At 45.5% G+C, this 23,548-nt stretch overlaps 1 protein-coding gene across 8 annotated transcripts in view; it reads right to left on the bottom strand.

Moving 5' to 3' along the window:
* Positions 1-1,792: 1,792 nt before the first annotated feature.
* The window catches only part of LOC100358544 (aryl hydrocarbon receptor), a 59,494-nt gene continuing 37,738 nt past the window's right edge, over positions 1,793-23,548 (bottom strand). For 6 of the 8 annotated variants that reach the window (XM_070071710.2, XM_070071712.2, XM_089330389.1 and 3 more), the window contains one exon: positions 6,119-10,988. In XM_070071710.2, coding sequence (XP_069927811.1) covers positions 9,299-10,988 — 1,690 coding nt within the window. In that variant the 3' untranslated portion in view covers positions 6,119-9,298. Of the gene's footprint in view, positions 3,691-4,230; positions 4,448-6,118; positions 10,989-23,548 lie in introns of those variants that run through there. The other 2 variants (XM_089330390.1, XM_089330391.1) reach the window with 2 other exon arrangements.

The following is a 23,548-nucleotide window of genomic DNA, read 5'->3' as shown; positions in this document are numbered from 1 at the left end:
CAGGACCCTGCGCTGTTCTTTTGTCTGCTCGGCCCTCCCCGGGTTTGCTGCTGGTTCTTCCCGGGTTGGCTACCGAGCCTTCCACCTCCGTGGAAGGGCGGTTCCCCCTGCCACTTTCCCCACTTCCGCGGAGGAGCGGCACACCACTGGCCGGCTCTCTCGGGGGCTGCACAGGTGTTCCTTCAGATAGATGTTCCTGGTACATGTTGTCTCTCTCCTCCTTTATAGTCCTCTCCACCAATCCGTGCTCTGCTACCCACACGCCGAGTATGCTGCTCTCCTCCAATCAGGAGCAGGATCAGCTCCTGCAGGTTACAGGTCGAACTGGAGGCAGCTGTGTAAAAGCTGTTTACTCCTCTCCCAGCGCCATATTGTGGGAGAGCAGATGCATAGAATAAGTTTTTTTTTTTTTTTTTTTTTTTTTTTATTTTTGACAGGCAGAGTGGACAGTGAGAGAGAGAGACAGAGAGAAAGGTCTTCCTTTGCCGTTGGTTCACCCTCCAATGGCCGCCGCGGCCGGCGCGCTGCGGCCGGCGCACCGCACCGATCCGATGGCAGGAGCCAGGAGCCAGGTGCTTTTCCTGGTCTCCCATGGGGTGCAGGGCCCAAGCACCTGGGCCATCCTCCACTGCACTCCCTGGCCACAGCAGAGGGCTGGCCTGGAAGAGGGGCAACCGGGACAGAATCCGGCGCCCCGACCGGGACTAGAACCCGGTGTGCCGGCGCCGCTAGGCGGAGGATTAGCCTAGTGAGCCGCGGCGCCGGCCTAGAATAAGTCTTAATTCCAGTAACTTAGTCTAGTCCGAGTTGCTCCCCACAAGAACTCATTGAAAGCAACGCTCTAGGAGTTGTGCTCCTTCCCAAGGCTCTAGGCGAGGATTTGCTTCCTTGCCCTTTCCAGATTCCAGAGTTGGCTTCCTCAGCTCTTAGCTCCCTGCTCCATCTTCATGGATGGTGCAGTGTCTTCCAGCCTTTTTCTGCCCTCGCTCCACAGTGCATTCTCCTCTGTTCTGTCTGAAGACTCCCTCTGCCTCCTGCTTGTAAGGACACTTGTGATTGTGCTTAGGGCCCACTCAGATAATTTAGGATAATCCCCCCGAAGGTGTTTAACTGAGGTGACGTAGGGTTTCAGGCACTGGGGCTGATCACTTTTCAGCCTCAGTTTGCCAGCCCCACAGCTGAGCGCCAGCCAACTGTGAACACGGAAGTGACAGGAGCAACTGAGGAATCTCAGGTAGCCCAGTCAGAATTTCTGGACAGAGTCCTGGGAGGGTAATCATTGCTTTAAACCATTCTGTCTGGAGAAGTTTGTTGTGCAGCAAAAGCTAACTGACACAATGACTTTGCTTGAAGCCACTTTTTGCCCACCCTGCCACTTCAATTTGCTTTATTTTTACAACATGTTTTGTCAGAATACTAGTTCAGTAATTTCCTTAGTAATCAGAACAGCCCTTTCCATCTTCTGTTTTTGTTTCTCATCACTAAACTCATAAACCAAACGTTATTTATTTATTTATTTTTGACAGGCAGAGTGGACAGTGAGAGAGAGAGACAGAGAGAAAGGTCTTCCTTTGCCGTTGGTTCACCCTCCAATGGCCGCTACGGCCTGCACACTGCGGCTGGCGCACAATGCTGATCCGAAGCCAGGAGCCAGGTGCTTCTCCTGGTCTCCCATGGGGTGCAGGGCCCAAGCACTTGGGCCATGCTCCACTGCACTCCCTGGCCACAGCAGAGAGCTGGCCTGGAAGAGGAGCAACCGGGACAGAATCTGGTGCCCCAACAGGGACTAGAACCCGGTGTGCCGGCGCTGCAGGCGGAGGATTAGCCTATTGAGCCACGTCGCGGCCTTATAAACAAAACTTTAAAAAGTAAAACTGGGGCCATCGCTGTGGCATAGCGGGTAAAGCTGCCGCCTGCAATGCCGGTATCCCATATGGGTGCCAGTTTGAGTCCTGGGTGCTCTACTTCTGATCCAGCTCTCTGTTATGGCCTGGAAAAGCAATGGAAGATGGCCCAAATGCTTGGGCTCCTGTACCCACATGGAGACCTGGAAGAAGCTCCAGGCTTTTGGCTTCAGATCAGCCCAGTTCCAGCTGTTGCGGCCATTTGGGGAGTGAACCAGCAGTTGGAAGACCTCTCTCTCTCTCTCTCTCTCTCTCTCTCTGCCTCTCTGTAACTCTGCCTTTCAAATAAATAAATAAATCTTTTTTAAAAAGTAAAATTAATTTCATAGGCAAGATAAGAAAGTAGCAAACACTTTTCTGAAACAATCAGCTACTTATATATTTATGTGTATATGTCTATATTTTCCTCTAGCCAAATATCAAACAAACATAATTGTTTGAAAAACAAAATTGTACGTGACAGATGGTGGCAACCTGGTTATAAAAGAGATGATTTCCTAGATGTCATCATACTAGTGCCAAAAGGCTTTGTTGCTGTGCACAAGCTCATTGAACTCTCTCCAGAACCATGTGCTGGATGTTTTCAAGCCTGTATGTGTGTGTGTGTGTGTGTGTAGAATATGTGATTGTGGTGTGATGTATCTGTACGTGGTGTGATGTATGCTGTAGGAATATGGGGTGATGTGAGTGTGTGTATGTGCGGTATGTGCCTATGGCATGTGTGTACACATGTGTGGTTTAGTGTGGGTATGTGTATGCATGTGGTGTGTGTGTGTGGTGTGGTGTGAGTAGTGTGGAGTATAAGGTATGTATCTGCTCCTACTACTGAGTCCCCTGTCACGGGCTCCAACTTCCATCCCACACTTGACTGGCTCCAGTCAACATGGGCTATCCCACCTTTTGTTCTGGCCCAGATCCCGCTTGGGCTGGGGTTTCTGCCCTCAATCAAAGTCCAATTTGCTTCTGGTGTTTTAGGGATTCTGTTTTCTAGAGGAGTTCTGGGCCTATTATTGCAAGCATCTCCTTTGTTATTTGCAGGGGCTTCGGCAGGAGGAGGCTCAGGTGCAAGAGAGTATATAACTGTGCTACTTTTTGTGGAAGTAAGAAAAGAAAATATAGTAACATTACTATGCAGTTGTTTGTTTTTTAAAAGAAAAATCTACACCTATATAAACCTGAAACTAATGAAAATGGAGATTTTCAGGAGGTGGTAGAGACAGGGTGATTCTGTAGCCAGGCAAACCTGGCACCTACAGAGTGGTTCAAATACAGTGGCCTCCACGGCACTCAATGGACTTTTGGTTGACAGCAAAAAATACCTGTGACTCAAATTAATAAATTTGAATCTTTAAAGACATTATTCTAAGTAGATATGCAGGTCTGTAAGAAAAACTGGAAGAACCTCTTTAACTTTTGAAAGGCATGCTTTGTAAACATTTTAGATAGCCCACCACAGTTTTCTTCTCAACAGCTTCTCCACATCACCTGCTGAGTAACAAGAGTGTCATTTTATGTACAAGCAGAGGGAGTAAGTCTCACAGAATACACATAACAGAGCCATAAAAACGGACAAGGTTATTGGACCTCTTTCAGATTCCATTTTCATCACCAGAATTCCCTTGAATGGAGCAACAAAATTTGAGTCATGGAGCTTAGCGGGGAGCAGCAGGGGTGTTCAGCAATTCTCATCGAGTGAAACCTCCTTTGCCAAAAGCACACAAGTACAGGCTGCTGGGCCCAGAAGGTTGTCCTAGTGTGAGGCAGAGGCTGTTGGAGAATTCAGCATCTAGAAAGGAGAACATTCGTGTATTGGTGGAGAACTACTTTATGATTTTTACCTTAAATAAAAAATTTCCCATTATGCAATCAGCAGCTTCTCTAGATCACTTGGGAACTACAGTGATATCAGAGAGAAAGAAACTTCCCACTTCCTGCTGTCCAGAGACCACTGCCTTCCCCCTTGCCTGGCTCCACAGCATGGGCTCCTCCAGCTTAGGGCTCATCTCCGTGGCCATCTGGAGCCCCCCCATGTGCAGGGCTGAGCCCCACACTCCACGTCCATCACAATAACCCACTCTGCCCAGGTCCTCCGTGGCCATCTGGAGTCCCCCCATGTGCAGGGCTGAGCCCCACACCGCACGTCCCTCACAATAACCCACTCTGCCCAGGTCCTCTGCTTCGGCCCCTCTCCTTCCTTCTCGGCAGGGAATCTCCAAGGTCCCCCAAAGCCAGCTTTTTCAGATTCATCACACACCTCTCAACAACCCCAAGATCTTAGACCCCTCTCCTGATGACTCCAGGACTGGCACCTCAAGCTCCTGAGTGCTCCGGACTTCCTGACTAAAGTCTGGGCTCTGCCTTCAGTGAGTGGCTCTACCTCACCCTACCTCAGTTTTCCCATATGTAAATTGAGGACAATAATGTACCTCCTTCAGAAAGTCATCAGGTGGCTCAGGAAAACACAGAGAATATCCACATCATCTCCACAGTTCTGGGCATGGTGAGGCCATCACCTGGCTAATGGAACAGGTTGAGGCTCACCTCTGAGGAGAGAGAAGTTGAAGGATTGGCAGGGGACAGATCTGTATGAGTCTGCTCTGCCCAAGGCTTGACACCCTGGTTAACCTAGAATGTGGCTGTCTGTCACTTTTCCCAAGGTCTTCAGTATCCTGGCCAGAGGTAACCTTAGGGAATGGTAGGCAGATCTGTCTCCAAGAGATCCAGTGATCCCTGCCCAAGCAGCAGGCCCATTAAGGCCACTCTGTCACAGCACCCACCCTAGGGAAGTCTTCCTGGGCCAGGTAACTCATTCCTCATACCTTGTGAGCAGAATTGGTTCTAAGGGGCAGTGTTTGAGAAGAGGTATGAAGACCAGCTCCATGGGCCTGGCCTTGGTTTCATCAAAGTGAGTCTTCCTCATCCACCTCCTGGGGTTGTTGAGGAGTGAAAGACATGGGGATGAGCACTGCCAGTGGCCAGGTGGTTGTCCACCTGGGTTTTGGCCACAAGAGTCTCCACATACAAGAAAAATACATAGGGCTTGTAGGGCATTTTCATGGACCATGAACTCCGAGTGACCTGCAAGTAATTTCTCAGGTCTTGAGGTTGGAAGGAGCCTGACTCTGGGTGCAGTGGCCTGTAGACTATTGGCTGCCACAAGGGCTGGGGTCTTGCAGGACTCATCCAGGCCATATATAGCAGGAACCACTAAAATGAGAGCCTGGGAAAAGCAGAATCTCTCTAGGAAGCTGGGTTATAGTCAGTGTCTTCTGCATCACCAGACTCCCATTCAGTTTTGTTTTGGACAGGGCCTGGGAATAATGTCAATGAATTAACACCCTCTTAAACATGTAAGCATTTTGGGAAAGGCTGAAGGCCCACAGCCTTTCATACCTTTGTGCATTTCATAAACTTTGACACCCACCTAGTGCCCTTTTACCTCCTGACTTCTTACCCAGATGTCAATAGGGGAGTGAGGAGACTGAGCAAGGTTCTGGCACTGGTTGGGGCAGTGGGAGGGGCCTTGTGCTCTGGAGAAAGAAAGGGGTAGAGGTGCTGGGGTGTGTGCACAGAGATCTGTGCCCAAACTCAGCCACAGCGAAACACAGGACAGAGCCTCTCTCCCTTTCTTGTTCTCCTACTCCTGGTTCCTGAATTGGAGGAACAGCCCAGCCACAAGGTGTGTTAAATAGACTCTTGTAGGCTTGTCCCTGTAAGACATTACCTGGGGTGAGTTCCAAACAATCCATGCTCAAATGGGTATGACAGACACCAACTCATCTGACGGCTGGAGATGACTGCTCCCAACTGCATTGCTGGTCGGGTACACCTGTTAATGGGTCCCAATGAAGTCCCCCTGCCTTTATTTACATTCCTGTGTACTGCCCTAGACTTTGAATTTGGTCTTGGGCAAGTGACTTGGGATGACCAGTGGGGGTTACCTGTCCAGAGGCTTGCTAAGCAGCTGCATACCACAGCTTGCCTTCTCAGAGCATGTCACCATAAAGAGATCCTGGGTCTCCTGTTGGAGAGGCCACAGGAGAGGAACTGAGGAACCCAGCTGACACCATCAAATTGCTAGACATGCTAGTGAAGCCATACCCAGCTCCAGCTGAATTGTCAAATGGCTACAGCCACATGAATGACCACATAAGCCCAGCAGAAGAACCACCCAACTGATTCCAGTCCATATTGTAGAATCATGAACAGGTAAGTGTTGCTTTAATCTACTAATTTTGAAGGTGATTTGCTATTCTGCAATATGAAACATCAGACATGTTTTGTGGACTGTGTGTTGATTCTCAGTGTTTTATTCCAGTCCACAGGGATAACCAAGTAACATGGAGAAATGTGATGTGCATATTGTTACAAGCATGTAATGTATGTGCCCTTCACATACAAGCACTTGAGCAGTTTTAGACAGTTGTGACCAGAAAATACCATAGAAGGAAAGCTCTTCACATTGACTGGCTTCAGGGTGTTCAGGCATATGCACTATTCATGTCAGTAAACACTTGGACACAGAGGAGGGCACAGAAAGACATAAAAAGCACTCCATCCAAACCATTGGCTGTTAGGCACAAGGCTGCCCATGTTCAGCTTCTGCATGAGGCTAGAGGGTCTCACTCTACTCTGCCACGGAAGGCTGCACTTCTTGGTCTGAGAAAGAAACTAAAGCATTTGTTGATGAACATTTTGTCTTTCACTCCTCTTTGTCACACTATATGGCTTTAGATGTCTCAGCATTTTGGGCTTAAGGGTCCAATGTGGCAGACTTCCACTCATAAAAAACATCACCAACCAACAGATCTTGGATTCTGCTGAAAGACGAGCACAAATGGTTTTCCTCTTTCTCCTCCACAATGCACAGGTCAGCAATTTCCACCAAGTGGAAAGAGGGCATTGGAAGAGTCCTCCAGCTGGGGTCTGTACTGGGCAAATCCTTCTGTCTTCTGTGCATTAATTCTGTGGCTTCCTTATTCATTTATACACTCATTCACACACAGAACAAATACTCACTATGCATCTCCTACGTGCCTGACTTTTGTGATACTCTTGAGTGGGTGAGGTGGGCCCAGCCAACGGGTCTTGCCTGTCTCCATGCCATACTTGATGGCATCCGGGGTCCATTTTAGCTCCTAAACAGAGTTCCCGGTTCTGCCATGTTAGGAAGGAAGTGGGGCTGAAAGCCGATTCTGAGTCCTTTACATAAGGTGGCTGGCGGTGGTGCTCAGAACTTCACCAACCTCTTTTCTTTCAAGCTTCTGTGAGACTGAGGCCCCATGTACCATTTCCAAGGGCATACTATTTTCTGGATCCTCCAAGCAACAACATCCCTCTGCCTTTTTCTCAGATTGGATACTGGCCCTCCTGCACATTGGTAATACAGATCACTCACTTATCTGGTATACAGGGTACTGGCTGAAGATGAGCCCCAAAGGACCACTCACCCCTTCTCCTGCATCCATCAGCATCTCACTGTGGTGTAAGAATCAACGTGTCCAGTGACCTCTGCCCTGCGCATCTGGGTGATCTTCATTGTGAATAGGAGGCCTCATGCACCCATAACTGGTGTGGAGCCTCAGTATGAGTTTGAACATGTGGCTGCCAAATGACATGTTTCCGGGACCCCTTCCAGGTGGACATGAGAACGTGTGGATGGTGTTATGCCCCTTATGTCACTTTCCTATGATCTCATTATTTTTAAAGAAAAGATCATTCTGATTATTTCTCCTTGAGTATAAAGTGCACTGAGTTAAAAGAAGTTGAAAAGCATATATTTGGGATCTAGTGATTACACTTTCACATAAATCTAACTATACACTTAGAAGAAGGTTAAATATTTACCCAGAAACCTGAAAGCTTAAGATACTTCAATTCTGAAGGAAACTGGCAGCAGTTAAGGCCTCAAAGCACCTCCACAGACATGGGTGTAAAACATGACACCCTTCCTAAGTCAGAATCTGGATCAAAGTGTCCTTCCTTTTGGGTCTGTAACTGAGTGCCATGCTGCTGTGCACTTTGTTTTGGTAACACTGCCATTAGAAAAATGGAAAACACTGAGACCATAATTACCCAAAGGAGAGGAAAAGGGATAGTTCAAAGACTCTAACATTGATACTTGCTGATAAAAGATGAAATTTTGGGAAGCTTTATGAGGCTAGTGAGGCATAGCAGGTTAAGCCACTGCCTGTGAGTCTGGCATCCTGTGAGGGCATTGTTTGAGTCTCAACTCCTCCACTTTCGATCCAGCTCCCTGCTAATGCACCTGGGAAATCAGTGGAAGATGGCCCAAGTACTTGGGTCCCTGTACCCGCATGGGAGATCTGGATGGTCCTGGCTTCGGCCTGGCCCAGCCCCAATCAGTTGTTGTGGCCATTTGGGGAGTGAACCAGCGGATCGAAGATTTCTCTGTCTCTCCCTCTCTTGCTCTGTTACTCTGTCTTTAAAACAAATAAATAAATCTTTTCTTTAAAAGAAATTTTGAAGAATTCAGTTCGGAATCTATTTACTTTGGTTTCAGTTAAGTCTAACAGGTCTTTCGAACTTACAGTCTTGTAGTAGATGGAAAACAAAGCATTGGGGTGAGGCATGCATGGATCTCCAGGCTGGAAGGTAACAGTAAAGGGGCAAAAACACAGCAGTGTGCAACAGGCCTCAGAACATGGCTACCAGCATGGGGGGGGGGCACTGTTAGGGGGATCCAGGAAAACAGCCCTGCATTCCTGCTTAGCTCTGAGGGCATCCCTACCATATGAAAACCTACTTCATCCAGAACTCTGTAGGTGGCAGGGGATTCTGTGATTTCCACCAAAAGCTGCATTTAGGGGAGACAGTCGGGGTTACCTGAAGACTTCACGTGTGTGGGGGAACTTGAGCCCTGATAGCACCTGGTCAATGAGAAGTGCTTACTCAGGAAGCTGCTAAGGCAGAAGAAGTGGTGATGCAAGATGAGGCGAGGCAGGGCAGGGTTGAAAGGGGTAGAAATGGATGCTGAATTCACATTCCTATGACAGATTAAAGCTCCGGGGGCCCAAAGCTGAGCTAAATTATACACAGGTGTCAAAATGGCTCAGTTAAGGCCCAGTAGGCAATAATGTGGGAGAGGGTAGCTGCTGAGTCTATCAGCTCATAACCAGACTCCTCCTAGGGGGAATCCCTGGCTTCAGGTGACCAGCAGTGACGGTGATCTGCTGCATTCCCTCCACGTGTCCCTGTTGAAGCCCCACAGCACTTACTTGAGCCCAGGTCTAGCTGGCCAGCTCCATCATCCTTTCCTACACTGGCAGGCTAGGCAGAGGCCCTGACATATCCAGATTTGTTGGCAGCTATGCACTTGGTTGGTGTGGTGGAACATTCCTCCCTGAGGGCTCCGGAACTCCACCTGCCAGCACCTACATGGAGTTGGATGCCCTGCATGGATATGAATGGCTGGGTAGGGCTGGGAGGGCAGGGTCAGACTGGTGGCCCCCATGGCCTATCTTTGGTCCATCATACAGGCTCTGTTGGGCACTGTGACAGCCACCACCTGTGTTGGGAGAGCCACTGTTGGAGTCAGGGGAGGGGAAGGGAATTGGCTGAGGGGCTTGGGCAGTGGAGTCTCTCAGGCAGCCAGGTGGGAGCTGGACATTTGTAACCCCTTTACTCACCTGCCCACAGAGCTCCTGGGTCAGCTCTACCTGCACCCACTGCTGCTGCTTGGTGGCAGGGCCAGGTCTTGGACTATAAAATCCCTGTGTAGCTGAGGGTCCATGTGGTTGTGCCTGAGAAGGACAGGCAGGGGCCCTGGGAAGCTGCCTCATCCCCAGGGAATGGGGTGGGTACTCCTGACTTCCTGTTGTCTCCTCTGCTGCTGTGTGCACAGATAGGGGCTGATTCCTATACCCACTGGGAGGAGAGCTACTATCTAGCTCAGCCCTTGGAAGGCACGGGCTGACCACCCTCAGGTGGCTGAAAGGATCAGGTTGGTTCTGTCCTGCTGCCATTTCCATAGGGACCATATCTGGAGGGACTTGGATAGGGCAATCCCAAATGCTGTCCAAGGAGTGGCTGCCACATGATCTGATACAGGTGAGGTCTGAAGTGCTCAAGGGTTCCTGACATTGACCAGTGTGGGGTGCAATCCAGGGAATAGATTCTTTGCAAAAATCCAGAACACCAGGACCTGTCTGAGCCAGGTGACCAGGGACATTTTCTCCTAAAGAGAGTGAAGGTATGCAGCTTGGCTGAAGTACCTGGGCCATCTGTCTGGGGCTAGAGGTCTCAGGCAGTGAGTTGTCACATATTGTTGATTTCTGGCATATCCTGATGGTTACAGGTGCTGCCTGGCTATGCCAAGGCCCCCACTGTGGAGGGCTCTGGAGGGGCCTCTGGACTGTGGGGCCAGGGTGAGTGGGACCAGTGGTGACAGAATTATGGGGAAGTGCTTGAACAGAATTGGGCACTGTGGCCAGATTCTGTGGTGGAGTCACTTCTGTGGCCAGCTGGCCTGAACTCTGAGAAAATGGGGACTTCAGGGTCTGTGAAGACATGCTGGTTGGTGGTGGCGGGCTGACGTTCCCAAGGTCATGAAAAAGGGCTTCCTTCTCCTTGAGGCAGCCCCACCCCAGACTGGTCCCTGCAGGGTCCAAGTCAGCTCTGAGAAGGTTTTCTTCCCACAAATGCTGGTTGAAGTCGGTGACCCCCAGGTGCTGGAGGGTGGAGCAGAGGTCAGGCTGTTCTTCCCTGTCCTTCCCAAGCAGGGTATCGATGAGGGTCAGGAGGGAGCTGCCCTCTTCCTCCTCTTTGGCTTCCTTGTCCTCATGTCTGCCATCAGACCCCTGCCTCTCCAAGGATGAGCTCTGAGGAGCTTGGTTAATGCAGGACAAGTGCATGGATTCGTCTTGCTCCATCGTGGCTCCAAGGAGAGAGCCTGGACACACCTGGACAGTTGGCGAACCCTTCCTTGCCTTAGTCTTCCTCCTGGCTGGGAGGGTGGTCAGGGCATTCGGGAGACTGCTCTCATACAGGATGGCCTCACCTGTGATGAAGGTGAATGGCAATCGCAGGGTCCGCGTGTGCAGGTGCTCCTCTCCCTCTGAGTTCCTGTGGTTAAGGAAACACAAGACCATATCTGTGAATGGCTACCCAAGTGGAAAGGGGGTCTTCTGTTTATCCAGGGGCTGAACAAGTGAACAGGAGCAGCACACCACTTGTTCTGGCTTTTCTAGCCAAGAAAGAAAAATAAAATCCTGTTATTGAACTTGCTTTTCTCTTGCCTTTTTTGGAGTACAAATTCTTGCTCAATACTTTTTAATTTGGGGTTCTGAAATAGTCTCAGATAAAATTGCTTATTCGTGGGAGAAACAGTCCAAAAATCCATGTAGAAATTCCCTAAACATCTTTTACTTTACAAAGAATAAGTCATTGGAAATGATATAAGCAATCAACCATTTGTTACTGGGGGAATAATTTCTCCATCCTTCTCCCCTTTACAATATACCCACAGGACACGGCCATTATCAAGCTGTCCTGACAGTCACTGACACCATGTCCAGCAAGGAAAGAAGCTTCCTTTACTGTCCTAACCTCACTTGGGCTTAGAGCTCCACAAAGGAAAAAAGACTGAAGTAAAATAAGGTGTCAGGCAGAAGCTGATTAGGATGGTGTGGGCATGGGAAACCCTATCCCTGGAGAGACTCTAACTGTAACCCTAACCCTAACCCTCACCCTCCACCCAACCCCAACCCTCACCCTAACCCTGACCCTAATCTTCACCTTCCACCCAACTCCAACCCTTACCCTAACCCTAACATTAACTCCAACCACAACCACAACCCTCATTCTATCCGTAATATTGACTCCAACCCCAACCACAATCCTAACCCCAATCCTCACCCTCACCCCAACCCAACCCTCACCCTCACCCTAACTCCATTGCCAACCTTAACCCTAACCCTAACCCTCACCCCAAATCCAGCCCTCACCCTAACATTAACCCCACCATAACCCCAACCCTCTCCCTTACCCCAAACCAACAATGCTCATCCTAACCCCTATTCCAACCCTCACCCCAACCTCAACTCCAACCCCAACCCTCACCTTAATTCCAACTCCAACTCCAACCCTAATGCCAACCTTAACCCTCAGCCTTACCAGATTATCTCTGGTCATCCGTTGTCTTCAAGTCTACGTGTCTTCTATTAACGCAGCCACTCTGCCCTTACTGTGCTTACTGTTTTATTACATATCTATTTCACATCTAATTACTTTCAAACTATTGTGTCATTTAAAAATGTGTTTCTTATAGAAGGTATTTATTTGAATCATTTTTAACATTTTTTAAAATTTATTTTTAAACGAATACAAATTTCAAAAGTACAACTTTAGGAATATAGTTATTTTTCCCACCATATCTGCCCTCTCATCCACACTCTCACCCCTCCTCCTCCTCCCTCTACCCCTGCCAGTCCCATTTTCCATTAAGATTCATTTTTAATTAACTTTGTAAGCAGAAGACCAACTCTATAATAAGTAAAGATTTCAACAATTTGTGTGCATGCACACACACACACACACACACCCCCAAAAAACTGAGAACTAGTTTTACAGTTACCTCTCATAAAACAACTCATTGAGGACAGAGGTCCTGCATGGGGAGTTAGTGCACAGTGACTCCTGTTGCTAATTGAATAATTAACACTCTTACGTATGACGTCAGTGACCACCTGAGGCTCTTGACATGAGCTGCCTAGGCTATGGAAGCCTTTTGAGTCCATGAACTCCTTCAGTATTTGGACAAGGCCATAAGCAAAGTAGAAGTCCTCTCCTCCCTTTAGAACAAAGTACATCCTTCTTTGATGGCCCCTTCTTTCCACTGGGGTCTCACAGAGATCCTTCATGTAGAGCATTTTTTTGCCACATTGTCTTGGCTTTCCATGCCTGAAATGCTCTCACTGGATTTTCAGCCAGACCAGAAAGCCTTAAGGGCTGATTCTGAGGTCAGAGTGTTACTTAAAATGATTGTCAATCTATGAGTCTGCTGTGTGGACTGCTCCCTATGTTGGAACATTCTCTCCTTTATAATACTATTATTATTACCATGCACTTGATCCTATTTATATGATCACTTTAACACTTATTACTATCTATATATTCACTTTAACACATATGATCACTTTAACAATTAAGATGGCATTTTTACCGCCACGCTTAATGAGATTTAGAGTCCTATGACAAGCTTTTAAACTGTACCCTTAGAAGTAATCTGTAGGAAAGTATGCAGAACTATACAACTTTACAGTTACAAACTTCCTCCACCCTCTTTTATTCCCACTCTTATTTTTTACTAAGATGTATTTTTTCTGATTTTTTTCAGATTTATTTTTTATTTGAAATTCAGAGTTACACAGAAAGAGAAGGAGAGGCAGAAAGAGAGGTCTTCCATCCACTGGTTCACTCCCCAATTGGTCGCAATGGTCAGAGCTGCACTGATCTGAAGTTAGGAGCCAGGAGCTTCTTCCAGGTCTCCCACACAGGTGCAGGGGCCCAAAGACTTGGGCCATCCTCCACTGCTTTCTTAGGCCACAGCAGAGAGCTGGATCAGAAGTGGAGCAGCTGGGACTAGAACTGGCACCCATATGGGATGCCGGCACTGCAAGCGGCAGCTTTACCTGCTATGCCACGGCACCGACCCCTGAGATCTATTTTCAATTTACATTGCGTTCAACAAATAGTATAAAGAAAAACAAAAACAGGCCGGCGCCGCGGCTCACTAGGCTAATCCTCCGCCTAGCGGCGCCGGCACACCGGGTTCTAGTCCCGGTCGGGGCGCCGGATTCTGTCCCGGTTGCCCCTCTTCCAGGCCAGCCCTCTGCTGTGGCCAGGGAGTGCAGTGGAGGATGGCCCAGGTGCTTGGGCCCTGCACCCCATGGGAGACCAGGAAAAAGCACCTGGCTCCTGGCTCCTGCCATCGGATCAGCGCGGTGCGCCGGCCGCAGCGCGCCGGCCGCGGCGGCCATTGGAGGGTGAACCAACGGCAAAAGGAAGACCTTTCTCTCTGTCTCTCTCTCTCACTGTCCACTCTGCCTGTCAAAAAAAAAAAAAAAAAAAGAAAGAAAAACAAAAACAAAAAAAACCAAAACAACAAAAACTGTTCCTTGACAGTTAAGACAAGGGCAGTTCAAATCATCCCTTTTCAAAGTGTCAATTTTACTCACACAGCTTTCATTTTAGTTGCTCTAATAGTTCTCACAGATCAGGGAGAACATATGATATTTGTCCCTTTCGGCCACGCTTATTTCCCTAAGTGTGGTGTTTCCAGTTTCATCCATTTTTGTTGCAAGTGACTGGATTTCCTTTTTTTTTACAGCTGCATAGTATTCCATAGTGTACATTTCCCATAATTTCTTTATTCAGTCTTCAGTTAATGGGCATTTAGGTTGATTCCATGTCTCAGCTATTGTGAATTGAGCTGCAATAAACATGGAGGTACAGTTAACCCTTTTGTTTACTGATACCATTTCCCTTGGTTAAATTCCTAGGAATGGGATAGCTGGGTCAAAAGGTGGGTCTATATTCAGATTTTTGAGACATCTCCATACTTTCTTTCCATAGTGGTTTTTCCAGTTTACATTCCCACCAACAGTGGATTAAGGTACCTTTTTCCCCACATCCTCTCCAGCATTTGTTGTTTGTTGATTCCTGTATGAAAGCCATTCTAAATGGGATGAGGTAAAACTTAATTGTGGCTTTGATTTGCTGTTCCCTGACAGCTAGTCATCCTGAACATTTTTTCATGTGTCTGTTGACCATTTGGATTTCCTCTTTTGAAAAATGTCTGGGGGCCGGCGCCATGGCTCAATTGGCTAATTCTCTGCCTTGGCGCCAGCACCCTGGGTTCTAGTCCCGGTTGGGGCGTCGGGTACTAGTCCCGGTTGCTCCTCTTCCAGTTCAGCTCTCTGCTGTGGCCCGGGAGGGCAGTGGAGGATGACCCAAGTGCTTGGGTCCCTGCAACTGCATGGGAGACTGGGAGGAAGCACCCAGCTCCTGGTTCGGATCAGCAGAGCGCCGGCCATAGCGGCCATTAGGGGAGTGAACCAATGGAAGGAAGACCTTTCTGTCTCTCTCTGTCTATAACTCTCTCTGTCTCTCTATAACTCTGCATGTCAAAAAAAAAAAATGTCTGGGTGCTGGTGCTGTGGCTCACTTGGTTAATCCTCTGCCTGCGGCACCGGCATCCCATATCGGCGCTGGGTTCTAGTCCCAGTTGCTCCTCTCCCAGTCCAGCTCTCTGCTGTGGCCCGAGAGGGCAGTGGAGGATGGCCCAAATGCTTGGGCCCCTGCACCTGCATGGAAGACCAGGAGGAAGCACCTGGCTCCTGCCTTTGGATCGGCATAGCTCTGGCCATAGCAGCCATTTGGGGGGTGAACCAAAGGAGGGAAGCCCTTTCTCTCTGTCTCTCACTCTCACTAACTTTATCTGTCAAATAAAAAAAAATTTTAAAAAAAGAAAAATGTCTGTTTAAGTCCTTGGTCCCTCTCTTAACTGGGTTGTTTGTTTTGTTGTTGTAGAGTTTTTTGATCTCTGTATATTCTGATTATTAACCCTGTATCAACTGCATAGTTTGCAAATAATTTCTCCCATTCTGTTGGTTGGCTCTTCAATTTCATTGAGTGCTTCTTTTGCTATACAGATACTTCTCAATTTGATATAATCCCATTTGTTAATTTTGGCTTTGGCTGCCTGTGCCTCTGGGGTCTTTTCCAAAAAGTCTTTGCCTGTGCCAATATCTTCCAGGGTTTCTACGATGTCCTCTAATAATTTGATGGTGTCAGTTCATAGATTTAGATCTTTAATCCATTTTGAGTAGATTTTTGTTTAAGGTGTAAGGTATGGTTCTTGCTTTATAGTCTTGCATGTGGATATCCAGTTATCCCAACACTATTTGTTGAAGAGACTGTCCTTGCTCCAGAGATTGGTTTTAGCTCCTTGGTCAAATGCAAGTTGGTTGTAGATGTTTGGATTGATTCCTTGTGTTTCTATTCCATTGGTCTATCAATCTATTTTTGTATCAGTACCAGGCTGTTTTGATTATAACTGCCTGGTAGTATGTCTTGAAATCTGGTATTGTGATGCCTCTGGCTTTGTTTTTGTTGTATAAGATGGCTTTAGCTATTCAAGGTCTCCTGTGTTAGCATATGAATTTTAGAATCATTTTTTCTATATTTGAGAAGGATGTCTTCGGTATTTTGACTGTATCTCATTGAATCTGTAAATTGCTTTCAGAAGAATGGACATTTTGATGATACTATTTCTACCAATCCATGAACATGGAAGATTTTTCCATTTTTTTTTTTGTATCTTGTTCTATTTCTTTTTTTAATGTTTTGTAATTCTCATAGTAGAGATCTTTGACATCCTAGGTTAAATTTATTCCAAGGTATTTGATTTTTTTTGTAGCTATTGTGCATGAGATTGATCTTAGAAGCTCAATCTCAGCCTTGGCATTGTTTGCATATACAAAGGCTATTGATTTTTGTGTACTGACTATATCCTGCTACTTTACCAAACTCTTCTATGTGTTCTAATAATTTCTTAGTGGAGTCTTTTGGATCCCCTTTATACAGATTCATGTCATCTGCAAATAGAGATAGTCTGACTTCCTCTTTCCCAATTTGTATCCCTTTGAATTCCTTTTCTTGCCTAACAGCTCTGGCTAAAACTTCCAAGACTATATTGAATAGCAATGGTGAGAGTGGGCAGCCCTGTCTAGTATCGGATCTCAGTGGGAATGCTTTCAACTTTTCCCCATTCAATATGATGCTGGCCATGGGTTTTACATAAATTGCTTTGATTATATTGAGGAATGTTCCCTCTTTACCCAATTTGCTTAGAGTTTTCATCATGAAAAGGTGTTGTGTTTTATCAAATGCTTTCTCTGCATCTATTGAGATAATCATATGGTTTTTGTTCTGCAGTTTGTTAATGTGATGCATCATACTGATTGATTCATGAATGTTGAACCATCCCTGCATACCAGGGATAAATCCCACCTAGTCTGGGTGGGTGATCTTAATGATGTGTTGTTGGATTCGATTGGCTAGAGTTTTGTTGAGGATTTTTGCATCTATGTTCATCAGGGAAATTGGTCTGTAATTTTCTTTGTTGCATCTATTTCAGATTTAGGAATTAAGGTGTTGCTGGCTTCATAGAAATAATTTGGAAGGATCCCCTCCCTTTCAATTGTTTTGAATAACTTGAGAAGAATTGGAGTTAGTTGTTACTTGAATGTCTGGTAGAATTCAGCAATGAAACAATCCAGGCATGGGCTTTTCTTTGTGGGGAGGGCCTTTATTACTGATTCAATTTCCATCTTGATTAGGGTCTGTTTAGGTCTTCTATGTCTTTATGGCTCAACTTAGGTAGGTTGTGTGTCCATGAATCTATACATTTCTTCTAGGTTTCCATTTGTTGGCATAAAGCTCTTTGTAGCAATTTCTGATGATTCTTTTTATTTCTTTGGTGTCTGTTGTTACATTTCCTTTTTCATCTCTAATTTTAATGATTTCGGTCTTCTCTCTCTTTTATTGGCTAGTTGGGCCAATGGTGTGCCACTTTTATTTTTTCAAAAAAACAGCTCTTCATTTTCCTGATCTTTTGTATTTTTTATTCCATTTTGTTGATTTCTTCTCTAAATTATTTCTTTTCTCCTACTAGTTTTGGGTTTGGTTTGCTGTTTTTTTTCTAGATCCTTGAGATGTATTGATGGCTAATTTATTTGGTGCCTTTCCATTTTCTTGAATAGGCAATAATTGCTATAAACTATACTCAACACTGCTTTTGCTATATCCCATTGGTGTTGATATGTTGTGTTGTCATCTTCATTTGTTTCCAGATATTTTTTGATTTCTTCTATAACCCACTGTTCATTCAGGAGCATGCTGTTCAGTCTCCATGTGTTTGCATATGTTCTAGAAATTCCTGGTTTGCTGATTTCCAGCTTCACTCCATTGTGGTCTGAGAAGATGCATGGTATGATTTTTTTTTAATTTGCTAAGACTTGCTTTATGGTCTAGTTTGTGGTCAATCCTAGAGAAAGTTCCATGCACTGCTGAGAAGAATATATATTCTGAAACTGTAGGATGAAAAGTTATGCAGATATTTATTAGGTCCATTTGATCTACAGTGTCAATTAACTCTATTTCCTTGCTGATTTTCTATCTGGTTGATCTGTCCAATGCTAGAAGTGGGATATTAAAGTCCCCCATTACTATTGTATTGGAGTCTATGTCTCCCTTTAGACACCTTAACATTTCATTTAAATTGCCAGGTGCCATGTAATTAGGTGATATACATTTATAATACTCACATCTTCCTGTGGAATTGATTCCTTAATCATTACATGGTGCCTTTCTTTGTCCCTTTAACAGTTTTTGTGTTAAAGTCTATTTTATCTGATATTAGAATGGCTACCCCAGCTCTTTTTTGGTTTCTGGTGGCATGGAATATCTTTTTCCATCCTTTATCTTACAGTCTGTATGCATCTTTGCTGGTGAGATGTGCTTCTTGTAGGCAGAAAATAGATGGGTTTTCTTTTTAAATCCATTTAGCCAGTCTGTGTCTTTTAACTCTAGAATTTAGGCCATTTACATTCAAGGTGACTATTGATAAGTAACAAGTTTGCCCTGCCATTTTTCAAAAAATATTCCTATTTTTTACTTTGAATTTTCTTTCAACTTTTACTGAGAGATTTTCTTCCTTTAACTTCTTTTGTAGTGATGACCATGTTTCTGTGTGCAGCACATCCTTAAGCATCTTTCGTAGGGCTGAATGGATGGTGACAAATTCTTTCAATTTCTGCTTGTTTCTCTGCCTCTCCTCTCTCTTGTAACTCTTTCAAATAAATAAATAAATCTTAAAAAAAATAGAGCAGAGAGAGAAAGAAGTCTTCCATCCTCTTATTCACTCCCCAATTCCCACAATGCCAGAGATGTGCTGATCCAAAGCCAGGAGCCAGTGGCTTCTTCCTGATCTCCCACGTGGGTATAGGGGCCCAAGGACTTGAGCCATCTTCCATTGCTTTCTCAGGCCATAGCAGAGAGCTGGATTGGAAGTGGAGCAGCTGGGGCTCGAATCGGTGCCCATATGGGGTGCTGGCACTGCAGGCAGTGCCTTTACCCGCTACACCATAGCACCAGCCCCGACAGATTTTTCTCTTAAGACTTGGAATATATCTTGCCATTCTCTCCTAGCCTGTAGGGCTTCTGATGAGAAGTCTGCTTTGAGTCTAATTGGAGATCCTCTGAAAGTAGTCTGGCGTCTCTCTCATGCACATTTTAAAATCTTTTGTTTGTGTTTTATTGTGGTGAGTTTGATTACAATGTGTCATGGTGAAGATCTTTTCTGGTCATGTCTATTAGGGGTTCTATGTGCTTCCTGTACTTGGATGTCCCTTTGTTTCTTCAAATTAGGGAAGTTTTCTGTTACTATTTCAATAAAAAGGCCTTCTAATCCTTTCTGTCTTTCCACACCTTAAGGAACTCCTAGAACCCGCATGTTGGGTCATTTGCAGATTCCCAGCAGTTTATTAGTTTTCTAATTTCTTGTTATTTTTGATTTGACTGAATAGTTTCCTGTGCTTTGTCTTCTAAGTCCAATATTCTTTCTTCTGCTTCACTGATTCTGTTAAGGCTTTCCACTGCATTTTTATCTGTTCTATTGAATTCTTCATTTCATTTTGATTTCTCTTTAAGATCTCAATTTCATGGAAGCAATTTTCTTTCATATCCTGTACGGATTTCAGTAGTTCATGTGTTTGCTTCTGATTACTTCTATGTAATTTTATGATCAATTTTTTGAATTCCATTTCTTGCATTTCTCCCTTCTCATCATCTTCACAATCTAGTATTGAAGTGTTGTGTTCTTTTGGGGCATCATGTTGTCTTCCTTATTTTTGTTTCTTGAATTGGTGTTTGTTGTTTGGTATTTGCGGAGATATTCGTTGGTTTCGTTTTTTTTTTTTTTTTTTTTGCTGTGGCAAATTTTATCTTTGTACTATAACTCTGTAGATAAACGGAGGATCTGCTTTCCGTGTATATATAGAGACTTGTAGTGGGTGTGGCCAGAGAGCTCTGTTCAGTTATCCAGGGTGAAGGACATGTCTCAGTTGACACACCCAGGTTCAGTGCAGTAAATTTCCTGTTTTTTTTTTTTTTAATCAGAAGGGAAGTTTATTCTGCTCAGCTGAGCTTCTCTCCTCAAAGGAGACCAGTGTGAAATTCATATGAAGACACAGGAGATCTCAAATAGCTAAAGCAATCTTGTACAACAAAAACAAAGCAGGAGGCATCACAATACCAGATTTCAGGACATACTACAGGGCAGCTGTAATCAAAACAGCATGGTACTGGTACAGAAACAGATGGATAGACCAATGGAACAGAATAGAAACACCAGAAAGCAATCCAATTATCTACAGCCAACTTATATTTGATCAAGGATCTAAAACCAATTCCTGGAGCAAGGACAGTCTATTCAATACATGGTGCTGGGAAAATGGGATTTCCACGTGCAGAAGCATGAAGCAAGACCCCTACCTTACACCTTACACAAAAATCCACTCAACATGGATTAAAGATCTAAATCTATGACCCGACACCATCAAATTATTAGAGAACATTGGAGAAACCCTGAAAGATATAGGCACAGGCAAAGACTTCTTGGAAAAGAACCCGGAGGCACAGGCAGTCAAGGCCAAAATTAACAATTGGGATTGCATCAAACTGAGAAGTTTCTGTACTGCAAAAGAAACAGTCAGGAAAGTTAAGAGGCAACCGATAGCATGGGAAAAAATATTTGCAAACTATGCAGTTGATACAGGGTTAATACCCAGAATATACAGAGATCAAGAAACTCCACAACAACAAAACAAACAACCCACTAAAGAGATGGGCCAAGGACCTCAACAGACATTTTTCAAAAGAGGAAATCCAAATGGCCAACAGACACATGAAAAAATGTTCAGGATCACTAGCAATCAGGGAAATGCAAATCAAAACCACAATGAGATTTCACCTCACCCCGGTTAGAATGGCTCACATACAGAAATCTACCAACAACAGATGCTGGCAAAGATGTGGGGTAAAGGGACACTAACCCATTGTTGGTGGGAATGCAAACTGGTAAAGCCACTATGGAAGTCAGTCTGGAGATTCCTCAGAAACCTGAATATAACCCTGCCATACAACTCAGCCATCCCACTCCTTGGAATTTACCCAAAGGAAATTAAATTGGAAAACAAAAAAAATCTGTCTGCACCTTAATGTTTATTGCAGCTCAATTCATAATAGCTAAGACCTGGAATCAACCTAAATGCCCATCAACAGTAGAGTGGATAAAGAAATTATGGGACATTTACTCTATAGAACACTATACAGCAGTAAAAACAATGAAATCTGGTCATTTGCAACAAAATGGAGGAATCTGGAACACATCATGCTGAGTGAAATAAGCCAGTCCCAGAGGGACAAATATCATATGTTCTCCCTGATTGGTTACAACTGACTGAGCACCAAAAAGGAAACCTGTTGAAGTGAAACGGACACTATGAGAAACAGTGACTTGATCAGCCTTTGTCCTGAATGTTGATGAACAACTTAATACTTTATCCCTTTTAGTATTTTTTTTTGTTCTACTTAATACTATTGGTTGAACTCTGTAATTAACACACAATTATTCTTAGGTGTTTAAATTTAACTGAAAAGTTATCCCGTTAAATATAAGAGTGGGAATAAGAGAGGGAGGAGATGTACAATTTGGGACATGCTCAATCTGACTTGCCCAAAATGGTAGAGTTAGAAACGTGCCAGGGGATTCCAATTCAATGCCATCAAGGTGGCATGTACCAATGCCATCTCACTAGTCCAAGTGATCAATTTCAGTTCATAATTGATCACACTGATAGGTCTAAGAGTCAAAGGGATCACACAAACAAGACTAGTGTCTGCTAACACTAACTGATAGAATCAAAAAGGGAGAGAACGATCCATCATGAGAAGTGGGATACACAGCAGACTCACAGAATGGCATGTGGGGAGCAACTGAGACTAGACTAAATTACTGGAACTAGGACTAATTCTATGCATCTGATCTCCCACAATATGGCGCTGGGGAGGAGTAAACAACTACGCAGCTGCCTCGCCAATTTGACTGATAAGCAGCAGCAGCTGATCCTGCTCCTGATTGGAGGAGAGCAGCATGCTTGGCGTGTGGGCAACAGAGCATGGATTGGTGGAAGAGGACTATAAAGGAGGAGAGAGACAACATGCACCGGGGAACATCTGAGGAACATCTGAGCAGCCCCCGAGAGAGCCGGCCGGCGGTGTGCCGCTCCTCCGCGGAAGCGGGGAAAGTGGCAGCTAACCCGGGACGGTGTGGTTCCTCCACAAGTGAGGGAACGGCAACTAACCCAGGAAGGGCCAGGCAAAAGGAACAGCGCAGGGTCCAGTGTCGTTCCTCCACGAATGGGGGAGCGACAATGGCAGATGTCCTAAACAGCACTCTGGACTCAAAATCAGCCCGTAAGGCATTTGGATCTGGCTGAAGAGCCCATGAGAGTATTTTAGGCATGGAAAGCCAAGACACTGTGGCAAAAACAAAAAACAAAAACAAAAAACAAACAAAAAAAACCAAACCACCTAAATTAAAGATCTCTGTGAGCAAGATCCCAGTGGAAAGAACAGGCCATCAAAGAAGGAGGTACCTTTCTCTGAAGGGAGAACTTCCACTTTGACTATGACCTTGTCTAAGTAAGATCGGAGTCAGCGAACTCAAAAGGCTTCCATAGCCTTGGCAACTCATGACAAGAGCCTAGGGTGATTACTGATGCCATAAACAAGAGTGTCAATTTGTTAAGTCAACAACAGGAGTCACTGTGCACTTACTCCTTATGTAGGATCTCTGTCCTTAATGTGTTGTACAATGTGAATTAATCCTATAACTAGTACTCAAACAGTAGTGTGGGGAGCAACTCGGACTATACTGTTACTGGAATTAAGACTTATTCTATGCATCTGCTCTCCCACAATATGGCGCTGGGAGAGGAGAAAACAGCTTCTACACAGCTGCCTCCAGTTCAGCCAATAAACTGTAGGACTTGCTCCTGATTGGAGGAGAGCAGCGTACTCGGCGTGTGGGCAGCCGAGTTGGGATTGGCAGAGGAGGACTATAAAGGAGGAGAGAGACGGCATGCACCAGGAACATCTAAGGGGAACATCTAAGGGGAACACCTAAGGGGAACACCTGTGCAGCCCCCGAGAGAGCCGGCCGGTGGTGTGCCACTCCCCTGCGGAAGTGGGGAAAGTGGCCAGGGGGAACCGCCCTTCCACGGAGGTGGAAGGGACAGTAGCCAACCCGGGAAGAACCAGCAGCAAACCCGGGGAGGGCCGAGCAGACGAAAGAACAGCACAGGGTCCTGTGTCGTTCCTCCACGAAGAGGGGGAGCGACAAGTAGCTTATACTTTGTGTTTCTGTGTGGGTGCAAACTGTTGAAATCTTTACTTAATATATACTAAATTGATCTTCTGTATATAAAGAATTAAAAATGAATCTTGATGTGAATGGAATGGGAGAAGGAGTGGGAGTTGGGAGGGTTGCGAGTGGGAGG

The sequence above is a fragment of the Oryctolagus cuniculus genome, chromosome 4 (assembly GCF_051225735.1).
Source record: "Oryctolagus cuniculus isolate XC-2025 breed Fujian yellow rabbit chromosome 4, ASM5122573v1, whole genome shotgun sequence".
NCBI classification, from domain to species: Eukaryota; Metazoa; Chordata; class Mammalia; order Lagomorpha; family Leporidae; genus Oryctolagus; species Oryctolagus cuniculus.
This window is presented reverse-complemented; position numbering and strand designations above follow the sequence as displayed.